Source organism: Molossus molossus, unplaced genomic scaffold (genome assembly GCF_014108415.1).
Source record: "Molossus molossus isolate mMolMol1 unplaced genomic scaffold, mMolMol1.p scaffold_m16_p_21, whole genome shotgun sequence".
NCBI lineage: Eukaryota > Metazoa > Chordata > Mammalia > Chiroptera > Molossidae > Molossus > Molossus molossus.
The window spans coordinates 47,186,383-47,201,463 of NW_023425357.1; the positions used below are offsets into that span (position 1 = coordinate 47,186,383).

General features: G+C 42.4%; 1 protein-coding gene across 5 annotated transcripts in view; it reads right to left on the bottom strand.

Moving 5' to 3' along the window:
• Positions 1 to 15,081, bottom strand: part of CYLD (CYLD lysine 63 deubiquitinase) — a 34,799-nt gene that overhangs the window by 13,725 nt on the left and 5,993 nt on the right. For 3 of the 5 annotated variants that reach the window (XM_036274462.1, XM_036274464.1, XM_036274463.1), the window contains exons 3-9: positions 12,692 to 13,343; positions 11,636 to 11,938; positions 9,815 to 9,920; positions 7,128 to 7,226; positions 5,467 to 5,583; positions 1,612 to 1,991; positions 595 to 760 (exon numbers count right to left, since the gene is read on the bottom strand). In XM_036274462.1, coding sequence (XP_036130355.1) covers positions 595 to 760; positions 1,612 to 1,991; positions 5,467 to 5,583; positions 7,128 to 7,226; positions 9,815 to 9,920; positions 11,636 to 11,938; positions 12,692 to 13,192 — 1,672 coding nt within the window. In that variant the 5' untranslated portion in view covers positions 13,193 to 13,343. Of the gene's footprint in view, positions 1 to 594; positions 761 to 1,611; positions 1,992 to 5,466; positions 5,584 to 7,127; positions 7,227 to 9,814; positions 9,921 to 11,635; positions 11,939 to 12,691; positions 13,383 to 15,081 lie in introns of all 5 variants that reach the window. The other 2 variants (XM_036274460.1, XM_036274461.1) reach the window with 1 other exon arrangement.

Below are 15,081 nucleotides of genomic sequence, written 5' to 3' on the forward strand. Positions count from 1 at the left end.
AGTACCATTTCAACTGTAATGAAAAATGTTTTTTACAAGGATGGTTTTCCGATTTACACCTGTTTAACCCTTGAAATCTTCACCACTGTCATCTAGAAGGAAGGGGACAGGAAAGAGCCACCTGTTACAGGTAATGAGCTCTGTCCTCATCAAGCAATCTAAACACTTCTTACGACATCTTACAACAGTGCCGCCTGCGTGTAAACACACTTATTGGGCGCGTCGTGTGGAGGGAAGTCACTGCTGCTGACACGCTCAGCAGCGCCCTGAATGGGCTCTGACAGGGACGTTCGTGCCCAAGGGCCACATGTGTCCACCTCCTGTGCTGCTGAAAATTACATGTCTGTGATCAACAGGAAGAAAAAATAAATCCCAGCATTCTTCACTTTCTAAGTCTCGAACACGTTTTCCTGACTAATCATTTTTTTAAATGTTCCCTCTTTGGATAACTAACTTTCCTACACACCAAGTAACAACTTTGAGTGATTTAACAGTCTGACGAATACTGGCAAGAAACACATCTGAACACCCTGCCTCATGGCGTGAGGCCAGGCCCAGAGTCATCCCAGACGTAAGTGAAAAGCATGCAAATACCTAGAGAGTTACAGCGCTCGATCTGATTGGAAACCGGCTGCAGGGACGCGAACCTCGAGTCGGGCCTGCAGCTCTTCAGTTTGACAAAGAGCGCCTTCTTCAGGGCGCAGGTGAAGTAGCGGGTGCCCCGGAAGGTCCCATCCGTACAGCCCACACACTCGTCCTCCTGCCAAAGAGTGGCACCGTGTGCGTTACTCCGCTTCTTGCACCAAGAGCACACAGAACTACAGCTTGTTTTGAGTTTGCCCTTTGTCTGAATTCCCGCTCCACACCGGTACTGAGAGCTCCATCAGGAAAAGGGCTGACTAATCAGTATGCCAGTTCACAGCTAATGATCTCAGAAATTCACTCCTTAGTCCAGCACGAAGTCCTCAGTGGATTTCCCTTCAGAACCCATGACTGAACCTCCCCTGGTTACCTGACTTCCTGCACCTTTCCCAAAGGTATTCAGCTGAGTGTGGAGGGAGCAGAAGCTATTCATTGTACACCCTCCCAAACTAACAATGTTCACTAGCATGCAAACAAACAAAACAAGAATATATCTAAAAAAAAGCTAAATGGACTTAAATTCTTCTCTCCTGATTATGAAGTGTCAACATACTTTCCTAACCTCCGAAGGGACAATCTCTCCCCCTAGCAAAGATCCCAGGAGATTTCCTGAAATGGTGATTGATCCCAAAGCCAATATATGACCATTAGGACTGACTGGGCGAGGGAGCTGAGAGGGAACAAGAAACGCTGATAACGAATGTGCTTTCCTGACTGTGTTCTGTTCACTATAATGAGCCCAAATCATTAACCTAAAACTCTATTTCCATTCCTTGGACGTTGGTCAACTCTCCCTTAGGAAAAGTGGCCAGGTGCTCAGTAGGCGGCAGGGAAGTCGGGCAGCGTGATAATAAAACTCCTCCTGCAATGGCTCTTCTGACAGACACGTTTCACCAAAAGCACATAATAGGGAAAATCTACAAAACCCCAGACAGCAAGGAGGTGCAAGTTTAGGTCCAAGGCAGTTACCAGTTCCAGCCCAGCCAGCACTTCGTTGAGCCCCGGTGGCTGCCCGATCCAGCGGATCACCCCGTAGAAAGGAGGGTTCTCCTTCACTTCAGCCAGCGAGCCCACCTCCAGCCCGTGGGCGCTCCCGGGAGACGCAGTCAGGGGCGGGCTGTCCTGGACGGGGGTGCTGTCCAGCTCCCCCATCACTGACTGGACAGACACAGACAGCGGGTTGTGGCTAATACTCTCGCTGGTGTTGGGCATCTTTGTCAGGCTGAAGGGTAACGAGTGGAATCTGTTCTCGCTGGATAACGAGTTCATGGAAGGAGGCTGCAGGGGTGGCGAAGCTTGTCCCAAGTCCGGAGACAGCTCTGTAAGCGACTTTGCAGTGTCTTCGGCAACTATAAAGAGTAATTCTTAATCAGAGAAATGTATTCAAGAATGTTAACTATGCCCTACAGCCCTAAAAATTAATACGCACACCTCGCCCCACTGGCCCTGACCTCGCTGGCCCCGGCCCAGTGTGCCGCCCCACCCCACCGCCCCATTCTCAGCCTCAGCCAGTGGCACCCAACTGTCCAAACCGAACAACGCCAGTGTTAGTTAGAACTGCATAGGTTCTATTCTTTGTCCACATACAGTGAAGTTAGAAACCACCACAAAAGATACCGAAAAATTTAAGAAAGATGCTTCTAAATAATAAATGGATCAAAGAAAATTATTATGTAAATCTTTTTTTTTTTTTCGTGGTACATGCCCCTAGCAGGAACCGAACCTGGGACTCTCTGGTCCGCAGGCCGACGCTCAACCTCTGAGCCAAAGTGGCCAGGGCATAAATCTTTGAAATAAAGAAAAAGACAGAAAAAAATAAACATTTGTGGAACATGGCTAAGGTAATACTTTTAAAGGAAATATAGAGACTTAATAGCTTATTTTGGAAAAAAGAAAGATAACATTAATCAACTCAGCATACAACTTAAGAAGTTAGACGGCCTGGCTGGGTAGCTCAGTTGGCTAGAGCATCACCCTGATATGCCAAGGTTTCAGGTTCGATCCCCAGTCAGGACATATACAAGGAGCAATCAGTGAATGCACAAATAAGTGGAACAGCAAATCAATGTTTCTCTCTCTCTCTCTCTTTCCCTCTGCCTCTAAAATCAATCAATCAATAAAAATTTTTTTTAAAGTTTGAACAAAAAAGTAGTCAAGAAAAAGACTAAACACAAAAACAAAAATCGATGCACGAGGAAACAAACCCACAGAGGAGAAGCGAAGCCCAGAGCTGCCTCGCGGAAGGACCAACCCCGCTGCCAGGCGGGCTGCACACTGGTGGGGAGAACGGACTGTGCGATCGACAGTGTGGAGACACCCGTCATCCACACTCCACACAAAAATCCTTTCCAGGCAGCTTAAACACAAATGTAAACGCGAAACTATCAATTTTTGGAAGATAACAAAGAAGAATGTTCGTTACGACTCTAGGACAGAGAAAACCTTCTGCAACCGAGGTACGTGTCCTTAGTAGGAACCGAACCTGGGTCTCTGGTCCACGGCTGATGCTCTAACCCCTGAGCCAAACCGGCCAGGCGAGAGAAACTTCTTAAACACGAGTACACAAACAACAAAGGCAGACTAGCGAACATGGAAGCAAGAGCTACATGTTCTTTAAGAGGCACCGCAGTAACAGTGAAAATATGAGCCACGAACAAGGAGAAATCACTGCAATCTTTGTATCTGACAATGATTCGAATTTGAAAAAGGTCTGTAAACCAGTAAGAAAAAGACCAAAAAAACAACCTAGAAAAAAAAATGGACAAAAGACTTCTTGGAAAGGTAACTCATAAAAGAAGAAACTTAAATCACCAACAAAACAATGAAAAGATTCTTGTCCTCAAATAGATAAAAGAAAGTAGAAACCAACATGAGATAATTCAAAAGTTAAAGGTCTTAGAACCTTAGCTGCTGATAAGGATGAGGAACAGTGATACCCTTAGATGATGCTGGTGGACGTGCAAACCGATATAACTACCCTGGGAAATCAGCAAAGAAATCAGTGCACATCCCCTGACCCAGTGACTCCACGGAGTTATAGACTGTAGACATGTGTTATGTTATGTTATGTTATGTTATGTTAACTTCAGAGCTGTTCATAATAGCAAGAAAATAAAACCAATTTGAATGTCTTATCAGTGGTCCAGTGGATAATTACATTGTAATATAGTCATATATTTCATAGCAATGGAATGGAATGCTATACAGCAATGAAAAAAGTTATAACTACACACTACAACTTGGATGAATCTTAGGAACATAATGTTGAGGGAGAAATTACACAACATACATACAGTCCAATTCCTTGCATATAAAGCTCCAAATATGCAGAACTAAGAGTATGCTGCCTACATATACAAAGTTATAAAGCTCTAATGAAAAACAAGAGAATGATAAACATTAAATTAAAGATGATGGAAGCTCAGAGGAGAGAGAAGAGAATGACACCTCCCAGCCATTAAGTTCCTCAAGGCTTAGCCTTAACATGCATCTCCATCCTCACTGTCTCCTTAGGTGATTCTATTCATGGGACTTCAATCATCGTATATATGAAGGCAACCTACAAATTTATTTCTCTAGCTCTTACCTCTCTTCCAAGCTCCAGATCTGTATCTTCAACTGCCTACTTGATAAATCACCTCTAGAAGGTCTAAAAGGCTCCTCAAATTCAACATAGTCAAAGGCAATCCTTCGCCTTCCTCCACCATCGTCCAAGTATGCAAGCCAAGAAACAAGGAGTCAGCATCCACATCTTTCTTCCTCAGCTCTCACTTTTGACCTCTCCGTGAGTCCTGTCAATTCACTCCCAAATCTCTCACAGCCATCCACTCTCCCCACCTCTTCCCCAGCAAGCCTAGTCCTAGCTACTGTCATCCAGGACCAAGCCCCCAGCAGCCACCACTGGTGTCCTTGCATTCACACTCCCTGCTCCAACCCACTGTCCACCTGCAGCAAGAGTGAGCCTCTCAAAAGGGAAACAGGTCACACCCTGCTGAAAATCCTTCAGGGGCACCCCATTTTATTTTAATAGGGCCACCAGGCTCCTGTTTTCCTTTTTCATAAAATGGTATGCCCCTCTGTCAGTTCCAGCTACTCTGGCTCTTCTTAGTCCTTGAAAACACCAGGCTCCCTTTTCCCACAAGGCCTTACACATGCTATTCCCTCTACTTAAAACAGTCCTTCTGTCCCCACTCACTTTATCTACCACACTGCTCTGGTCAACCTAAGCTCATGTCACTTCCTCAGCACAAAATCCCTGAGCCCCTAAGCATAACCACCCTTTAATAACTCTCACAGCATCATGGACCTTCCTGCACTCATCACCACTGCAGACCTACATCTGCTTCTGTGACCATCCGATCTGTGTCTATTTTAACAACTTGATCATAAACAAAGAAAGGGCAAGAACCTATTTTTTCTCACATGTAACCTCAATGCCCAGAAGAATGTCTGGCACACAGTAAGTACCCCCAAAATATATGTTGAACAGATGAAGAAAGAAAAGAATAAACCAGAAGAACATGATGTCCCAGAACTAGGGGAAGGTAGAGTTTTCCAAAGGGAGTGTTTAAAGAGTTGAAGACCCAGACTGAAAGGTTTTTAAATGATTCATTGATTCTAGAGATCCTCTACCCTCAACAGATCAGCGAGGCCAAGAGAACAGCTGCTGATACATTTTCTAAGCGTTTTATTAATCTCAGCAGTGCAGTTCAAATTGTGTACAATATTTCAGTTCAGCAATATTAATAAAGAATTCTATTCCCCAAAATGACACACGTTGGTGAAAACACCATGTCTGTCTGACGAGTTAAAGTTCTGGATTACCTTCATCAATGTACCATGTATTTTTTGACTTGGACTGTGGTTGTGAGTCAACAGAAGACCCATTTAAGGTATAAAATAATTCAGATCTGTTTCTATTTCCAGGGTCTGAGGTAGATCCTAGAGAACGAGAAAAGTTCCTTTTAAAGATACGGTCAACATGGTGTGAAAGTTGTTCTACGCCATAAATTAGCATGCATATGGTGTTAACAATCATTTACACAACCAATCAATGCCCACAGACACACTCCGGTAACCATTTTGGCCATGCCAAAAGGATTCTTGCAACCAAGACACAATATAGGAGGGGAAAAGGAGTAAGTTTAAAGAAAACCATATTTTTTTTTTAAAACAAACTGCTCTTATAAAATGGTGCATTTTTTTAACCATATCATGTATTACATAGGGCTTATTTCCAAATGTCAAAATCACCATTCCCTAATTTCATATGATGAAATAAATTTAACCTAATATTTTAGAAGAGTTGCTCTCAGAAGGAGGTAATCTTTAAATCTTGTGTACAAATTAAAGAAAAAAATTCAATTTTTAAAATTTAAGGTTTAAACATTTTGGAACCATTGGCCATCGAACTCCCTGCTTAATTTCGTCACGTCCGGGAGCAGGTGGAGCAGCACTATTTCTCACGTCTTCCACTCCTGCCACGGACACTCAGGACATGAGCTGCCTCCAGGCTAAGAGAACACGCTGTGGATGGGAGCCATGAGGTCACCGAAACCCACACAAAACCTGACTTGTCTTTCAGTTTAAAGCAGACAGCTCTACAGTTTGTACCTGTAAGTAAGATCCACTACAACATGTTTGAGCTGCCCTATCTAGATCTGTGGGTTAGCATAGAGTAAACTAGTACCTATACATCATATTCAATTCTAAGTCTCTCAGGGTCCAAGGTCACATAAAATATTTCTAAAAGTACAATTTCCTTTCAAGTGAGCTGAAGTCGTTTTGTTCACTAGATGACTGAGGAAAAAATATTCTTCTAACCCACATCTGAGTTAACAGAAATTCTTACAGCTTTTTAAATGAGCTGTTTAGCTTATGTAACTACCATCCTATAAATCTATGAAATATGTGGCAGCTAACAAAAGAGAGCTAAGAACTTCATATCTATTTTGGGAAAGTTTCTGGAAGAGAGACAAAAATGTTTGCTTAGTGGCTTGGAATTTAATTCGTGCCGCATCTAGTTAGTGAAATCCACATGATTAAGCTCTTGTATACTTTATCCTATAACATTATCCACATACAGGCTGGGGCAAAAGTAGGTTTACAGTTGTTGGTATGGAAAATACAGTAATTAAATAATGATAGAAGAATAAACCATTTCAAACACAACTGTGCCCCACTTCTGCCCCGCCCCCCGTGATCAGTTTGCACAGCTGCAGCTCTATACAATATACAAACGTTAGAGCAGGAATTCCAGGGACCAGCCGCTGCAGACAGCAAAAGGTCCTCACCAGAAACTTTTCATCAACCAAAAAGGGTAGGGAACTCTTGGCTTCATCAACACCGTCCATAAAACCTTTGGGTAAGCTACTGAAAGTGTCTGAAAGAAGAAAAGCTACATGCACTTGGAGGGAAATGCCCGAGCCGTTCGCGGTGCCATGGGAAAGCAGCATCGGGCCAGCTAAGCACTCTGCTCATCATACCTGTGACCTTTGGTTTATTGTGGCTGGAGGAACCTTTGTCCCCAACACCTCGCGATGTGAAGGCAAGTTTGGGAGGCCTCCTTTCTTGCGTCACGCTATCTGAAACAGTAAACATGTGCTTTAAAGGTAAAAGCAAATTCTTGTAGAAGAAAAATAATCAAGCAAATAATGACAGTAACAACAAAAATGTCTTTCCCAAATCAGTATCCCTGAACACTGCTGTGTTCTGAAGTGTTCCACACCCAACTCCTTCTAGAAGATGCAGAGATGAACAACCACGAGCAGACTTCCTTACTGTGGAACCCAGATCTCTACTATGCTGAGGTGCAGTGTGAACCCCTCCAAGAGGGGAATAGAAACTAATCTGATAACATTTTTTGTACAGTCTACTTAGCATCTCAGATTAATGTAACTCATGGAACACAGTTTAGAAAAAGTCTGGTTAAAAATAGTATCAGTTTTTAAAAGCATACATACATTAAGTAACACAAATGTGTATATAAATATATAAATAGGAAAAGGTCAATTAAATATTCCTAGATCAGCCCGGCCAGTGTGGCTCAGCGGTTGAGCATTGACCCATGCACCAAGAGGTTGCCAGTTTGATTCCATGCCCAGGTTGTGGGCCCAATCCCCAGTGAGGGCACGCAGCATGTGGGAGGCAGCCAATCGACGTTCTCTCTCATCGATGTTTCTCTCTCTCTCTCTCCCTCTCCCTTCTTCTCTCTCTAAAATCAATAAAGAAAAAAAATTAAAAATAAATATTCCTAGATCAAATATGATCATAAGTATGCTTTCCCCTGAAGCAAACCATGTTTCCAAAGAGAAGCAAAGAAATAGCTAGAAATTCAATTTACCAGAAAGAACTGATTTTAAAGAAATCAAAATATGTCAGACTTTTACAAAATAAAACTGAAATACAGCTATCATTTGAATGCCTCCAACTAAATTGATGCATTCTTGCTGTAAGGCTAAAAGCTAAAGTAGAAAGCATTTCCTAACTCAGCAAGACAAGCACTTATTACTTGTCAGCCAACAGAAGAAGGAAGGACAAACCGTGCGGGCTAGCAAGAATCTCAAGGGTTCTAATATTGGCCCCTTTATGTTTACAAAAAGTAAGAAGCTGAGGCCCTGAGCTGACCAGTGGGGACCTCAGAGTGTCCTATCAAAATGAGCAACAATGGAAAAACACTGGAAGCAAACAAACCACTCTGTTCAGTTGTCATTCTTGTTCCAATAAAATTTACCTTTCATAGAATTAGAGACAAAACACATCTCCATGGAAACAATATTCTCAGGCCTACAAGTGAGGCTGAGAAGGATGCATTTCCCTGCAGGTCTTCATATTTTAAGTGTACACACAAGATCAGGGTGAGGAGGCTGGTTTAAGCAGAGCTTCAGGGTCTGACAGGTCTGGACTTGACCCTAGTCAATTGCGGCCCTACCCGGCCTGATCTAAGCCCCAGGTTTTCATCAGCAAAATGGGGATAATTCAGACCGACCTTGAAAGTCTGTTAAGAATGTGGAAAAGTGCAAGCCATCTAGTGCTGGGGAGCACAGATGTGTGACTCTGCACACAGCCCTCTGACACTCCATCCGAGCTGCACGGAGCTTGGTAAGACCCCCCACGTCTGCTTCCTCTCCCCTTCCCCTCTATCTGAAGATAAATGCAAAAAACAAAAACATCCTCGGGTGAGGATAAAAAAATAAATTAAAATTTTAAAAAGACTCCCCATGTCCGCCTGCCTGTTAGTTCAGGATGAACACAGCTGACCGGCCTGCAACCGGAACCTACTGAGCAGCGGAAGGTGCTGCTGGTGCTGCTCCGACAGGAAGCTGTCAGTGAGTTGACCATCAGGTACGACTTGTTTGAGGTCAAATAAAAGACTGCTTAGGGTGTTTTTAAGATGTGAAGTTGAGCGGTCTGCTTCTGAGTGCAGAGGCACGAGGCCTGCTCAGTCGCATCCTCTCGAAGCCGACGGGACATCCCGCGGGGGCCTCTGCACTGCACATCCGATCGTGTCAAACGACCGGCTTCTGCTTCAGGGCTCCGGCTCCAGGCAGCTCTCCCTGAACAGGGAGCACTTATTACATGTCTGACCCCTCCATTCTCAGAAAGGGCTCTTCCCCCCAAACCTAGAACGGACGGCTGAAAACAAAGTGAATGACAATATATAAATGCCACCCTACACCCACTCACCCTTCGAAGTGAAAAGCCGTAAGCACCGTTTTCATTTGGGGGCAAGAAGACAAAGCCTACTGAATAACAACGCCAAATTTTATAAAAGTCAAGTTCCAGAAATACATCTTGAAGCTTATACCTGCATCCTCATAACAAAATACATCTTTCAAATTCTGCCTAATCAAGAAATAAAACACGAAGAGCCCTGGCCAGCTTGGCTCGGCGGTTAGAGTGTCAGCCCTCGGACAAAAGAGTCTCGGGTTCAATTCCCAGTCAAGGGCGCATATCTCAGTTTCAAGTTCAATCCCGGGCCCTGGTCAGGGTCATGCAGGAGGCAACCAATTGATGTATTTCTCTCACATCAATATGTTTTTTTTGTCTCTCTCTCTCTCTCTACCCCACTCCCTCTCTCTCACGCTGTCTAAAAAATAAATAAATAAATAAAGATAAAAAAATCAATGGAAAAATATCCTTGAGTGAGGATTAAAACAAGAAGAGAACGTACCTGGGATGATGTCGTTGACATGCAAGAGGATCGTGCTCTCGACACTGGCGAAGCTGCAGAGCTGCACGCCGTCGAACCTGCCGTCCCAGTTGCCGATGGGGTTATCCTAGAGATGAAGTCACAAAGTCAACTTTACAGCCCCCTCAATAAAATGTCAACATGAGAGTCTGCATTTTCCATCAAAGGATTCTTCCAAACATTTACACTGTCGTTTTAACTGTTTCTGGGCCAGCCAGACAAAATGCCGAGTACCAATGTGTGCAACGCACTATATGTCATTGGAAATAGAAGAAAATGAAGAATCCTGCATTTGCCAGAACCTGCCTTTCCAGGAATGCCCTAGAAGGGTTGGAATGGATGCATGCACAAGCCAGCTGGAGGCCAGACTAAGGCACGGCGCAGCTGGGGTAGGTGGGCAAACCTCTAGGCCTTGCCCTGTGACTGCCAGCTAAGGAGGGCAAGGCCTAACCGGCTTTTCCAAGTCTGAGGCCCGAACAAGCTGAAGCAAGTGGAGACTAACTGCAATGACCAGGGCCCTCTCTCCAACCTTCCTTCCTCCCACCACGCCTCTCCTCTAAAGTGATGTGAATATCTGAAGAACAACGGTTTGAGGGCATGCTGAATTGTTAGGTCTCCTGCGTGGCCCAGAAGTTTGACTCTGGCTCTAACTTTGGACATGGTAAATATCCAGTAAATGTTTATCTAAACAACACGGTAATGTCTGTCTAACTAAAAGGTATCAAATAGAATGTCCAAGCACAGGACAAGAGAAATTTATGCTCAAACTTTCATACCCTACCAAAAATAGATCAAAGTAATCATTACAAACATCATGAGCACAAGAGTCTATTTCTCACATCCTAACTCATTCCCATGTTTAATAGTTCAGTATGAATTTCCTTCTTTACACCTAACAAATTCTTGTCCATATTTTCAATCTACGATACGAATGTTCTCAGCCTTTTCTTCCCCTTCTCTAAATCCCACAGGTCTCGTGCAACTTGCCAGATTGGAATGTACCCATTACTAACAAATATGATTGTAAGGGAACATTAAAAATGAATGAAACAAACGAATTCTGTATTCTACTTCTATGAGGTACCTAGAATCGAAGAATTCCCAGAGACACAAAGTAGAATCGAGGTTACCAAGGGAACGCCGGCAGAGGGAGCGGACGTGGGAAGTGACTGTGTGGTGGGGACAGAACTCGGTTGGCGATGATGAGGAAGGTCTGGAAGTGGAGGGGGTGATGCTGCTGCACGACAATGGGAATGAACTTACTGCCCCTGCCTGGACACGTGAAAATGGTCCGATGGTACATTTTACGTCATGTATATTTTACCACAACAAGAAAGATATCTGAATGAGTTACATCCTAAGAAAACACTCGTCTTCCTCTAGCGCAACGTGATTTCCTCTATTCAGGTGTTTTCTATACATGAGTTTTATACTACTCATTAAAACCAAATCAGCCAATAAAGTTTTGCAAAATGTTACAAAAGAGACACAAAGATCCTCCTCCCAAAAAATATTTCCAAAACAAAGAAAAAGAAGGTATTATGTAATATACTTTGGTGTTTTCTTTCTATTGGTCAGCTGTCATACAGCAAATTTACAGATGGGAAATGTTATTTCCGTTTATTTCAACGGAAAAGACTAAATGTAATTCTCTAGACTCTTGTCCCATATTACCAAAGATAAATTAGAACATGTTCTTTAAATTACTCCATATTACTCCATTCAAGTATTTAATTGGTACCTAAATTGATCGTAGAACTACAGATATATTCACAAAGATAATATAATCCAAAAATTTCTTACCATGTCCACACCAACAAAATATCCTAAGCTTTCTTTTCCCGGCAAAACATCACAGAATATAACTGTTCCGGACTCTATGGTTTCCCCGAGCTTCAGAGAAACTCGGGAGTTTATTTCCAAAGGAGGAAGTTCAACCTGCGCTGTGTCCCCTGGACCTGCATAGTCACTCTCCAATCCATTGTCATCATCTTCTATGATTTCTAGCTTGTCCAACGCAACAAATACTCCACAATCTTCATCACACTGAAATAGCTGTTTCCCTTGATATATCCCATCAGTGAAACCTTGGCCCCGACCTTCTTCCTAGTTGTTTTAAAAAGGGGGGAAAAAAGATAGGTAGGTAGGTAGAGACAGAGAGGTAGACACAACCTATAAGAAAAAAATATCCACTCTAGGGATTTCAGGGAATTCACTGAAAAAAATCCTAAGTGACACATATAGAAAATAGAATTATTAGCAGTTGCTATTGGATTCAGGGTGTTTTTTTTTTTAATTAAGGAAGAAGCTGACATTTAAGTTTTTGGGAATTAATATTCATTTTGAAAACTTATCATGAATTCTTGGTTCTCTTTTCAGTAGAAATAAGTTCCAAGATGACTTTCACATATATTAACAGGAACAACTATCCATAAGTTTAAATTGCTACAACTTATTATGTCCAAATTCCATCACTTAGTAGCACACAGTAAGAAAAACTGAGAAAGCTACAGAGGATAATGCCACAAGATAATTAATAGTTTTGTGATGTGACTAATTAACAATCAGCTGAGTTCCTTAACACAGACCATGTTAAAATTTCTAAGATGTGCACGTCTTCAATCATGACATGATCTGTTTGCATTTCCTACTGCCCGGGGTAGTTTTTAAAGCCCCCAATGCATCAGTCTCAATTTATCACCAGAAAGTAAATTCTCAGGATTATAAGTAGTAAAACTTCCAGAAAAGTTCTGGGAGAACATCTGGTATTCAAAGGGGAAAAATACGTGCACACATACAAATACACACGCACGCACACATGCACACGCAGAGCCCGCTAAAACGGTCCCCCACACTTACCAGTAACTCTACTCCGAAAAAGATCCCCGACACTGTCCTCTCTGCTAACAGGGGTCCCCGGAAGCGCACCACTCCGGGGAACTTTTCCTCCCCGGGCCTCAGCTGGACCTTCACGGAGCAGCCCACGTCTATCTGGAGGCCTTTACTTAGTCTGCTTCGGTTTTTAAACAGGCTGAACCTCTCTTCGCAATTGGTAATTGCCAAAAGTAGCTCTGTGAATTTCTCATTTATTTCTACCACATCCTTTTCATCGACCAAGAGCGCCGCGTGTGGCTGCTCCAGGAGCTTTACTCCGACCTGACTTTTCTTGCCTTTGGCAGGGACCCGCGAGTGCCCCACGGCGCGGTCCTGGACATGCTGCCCTATGCTCCCCTTGGGGACTTTCAGCAGCTTCTGGGTTTGTTTGTCAGTGACGCTGTACTCCTGGAGAAGCAAGTAGAAAATCCGCTCTTCCCAGTAGGGTGAAGTAACTTTTTCTTGGCTCCATAAGCCTGAACTCATTGTGACATTAACTCCAAAATATTAACTCAAAGAAAGGGGAACTCTGACGTCTGTGGTAAAAGCGCAAGAGGAGAGCTCACTGGCGGTCAGTCCCGGGGCTCGTTCCAGCCACTCGGTGTCCATGCTGCAGAACGACAGGGACTCAGAACGCCTGGGCAGAAGCAAAGAGAAACTCTTCATTCCACGCGCGCTGAAATTAAGGTAAAAGACTTGGAAACCCCATTCGACTAGTAAAACACACAAATAAAATATCTCCAAAAATATCGAAAAAGGTTAAAAGACATAAATTACTTATATCTATTGTAATTTATATATTTAAATAAGGAGATCCAATTATAAAGTATCTTCAAAAACAGTATGATAATGATTGCTTTCAAGGCACTGAGTTTGTAAAATCAAATCAAATTCTAAGTAAAAGATAACCATGTATGTGTGTGTGTGTGTGTATACACACACGCATACACACACACATATATATGTATGTATATATCTTCAGACATTTTTAAACTTTAAAAGTAGTGTTTTAACAGGTCCTACTCAACACATTGTTGACCACCCACGAATTAACTTGTGTTTGCACTTGCATTAGGTATTTCAATTTTTGAAACTCGGGGTAACATAGGATTATTGTATTTGTGACTCTTCGCCCTGAGGGTCAAAGTCTGAAAAACAGCACACGTTCTCTATTCTTGAAGTAGCTGGGGAAGGGGTACCTGCTGGTTCAAATGCGTGCAGCTCAGGACCTAACACTGGTCCTTCTGAAAGAGCCCCCTGCATTGGTTCACCCTTTAGGCTCTCAGGGCAACTAAAGACCACGTTTCAGAAAAAACAGTCACTGGTATAAAAAAAATCCAACTAGAACGTGTAAAGTGTGTGTTTCAAAAGGCGACTGCTATACAGTATACCACACCAAAAAAAATTACGAAAATATATAATATGTAGCAGATATGTACAAAGTTTCACTTAAATCCATTATGTATAAATAAAGTATACTTAAGTTTATTTAGATTGTTTCACTTTCATACTCAATTACGAAAAAATAGCCGGTGGCATGAGATAACTTGTGTAAAATTGCCGGTCAACAGTATGTTAAATGAATGAGATGCTGTATTTGGACAGAAACCACACAAATAAAAAAAAGCTATTATTTCTGTATGCACACCTAGTATAAGCAAAAAGCTATCCATCATAACTATTACGTTAAACATCTTTTATCAATAAAATGTCATAAAATAACATTCCGAACCACAATTCATTTATCTATGTGTCATATTTTGATAATGGAACATTTTATCTCTGACTGTTTCATTTCCTCAACCTTGAATATTTTGTCCTTAGACAGGCAAATCTTAATCATATTAGTCATAGCTGTCATTTAATTTCTCACAATCACAAATATTAGATATGGTAAATCTGATTACATTAAAGATATCCATCAAAATATGGACTACATAACAAGGAAATGTACCCATATAGTATCAATGTAAAATGTTTTTATACCGCAATTTTAACTATGTACACTAAAAAGGAATACACAAAAGATGACTATCAGCTTCAAAGGTTCATTTAAAAATTTTCAAGAATACTCATCTTTCACAATTAAAATGGCCTACTCAACCCTACTTTAACTGATGATTAAAAACTATACAATTTCTCCCTGGCCGGTTTTGCTCAGTGGTCAGAGCATCGGCCCTGGGACCAAAGCATCGCAGGTTCAATTCTGGCCAAGAGCACGTACCTCGGTTGCGGTTCGATCCCTGGCCCTGGTTGGGGTCCTGGGGGAGGCAATCAATGTGTCTCTCTCACATCGATGTTTCTCTCTCCCTCCCTCCCTCCCACTCTGTCTGAAAAATCAATGGAAAAATATCCTCGGTTGAGGATTAAAAAAA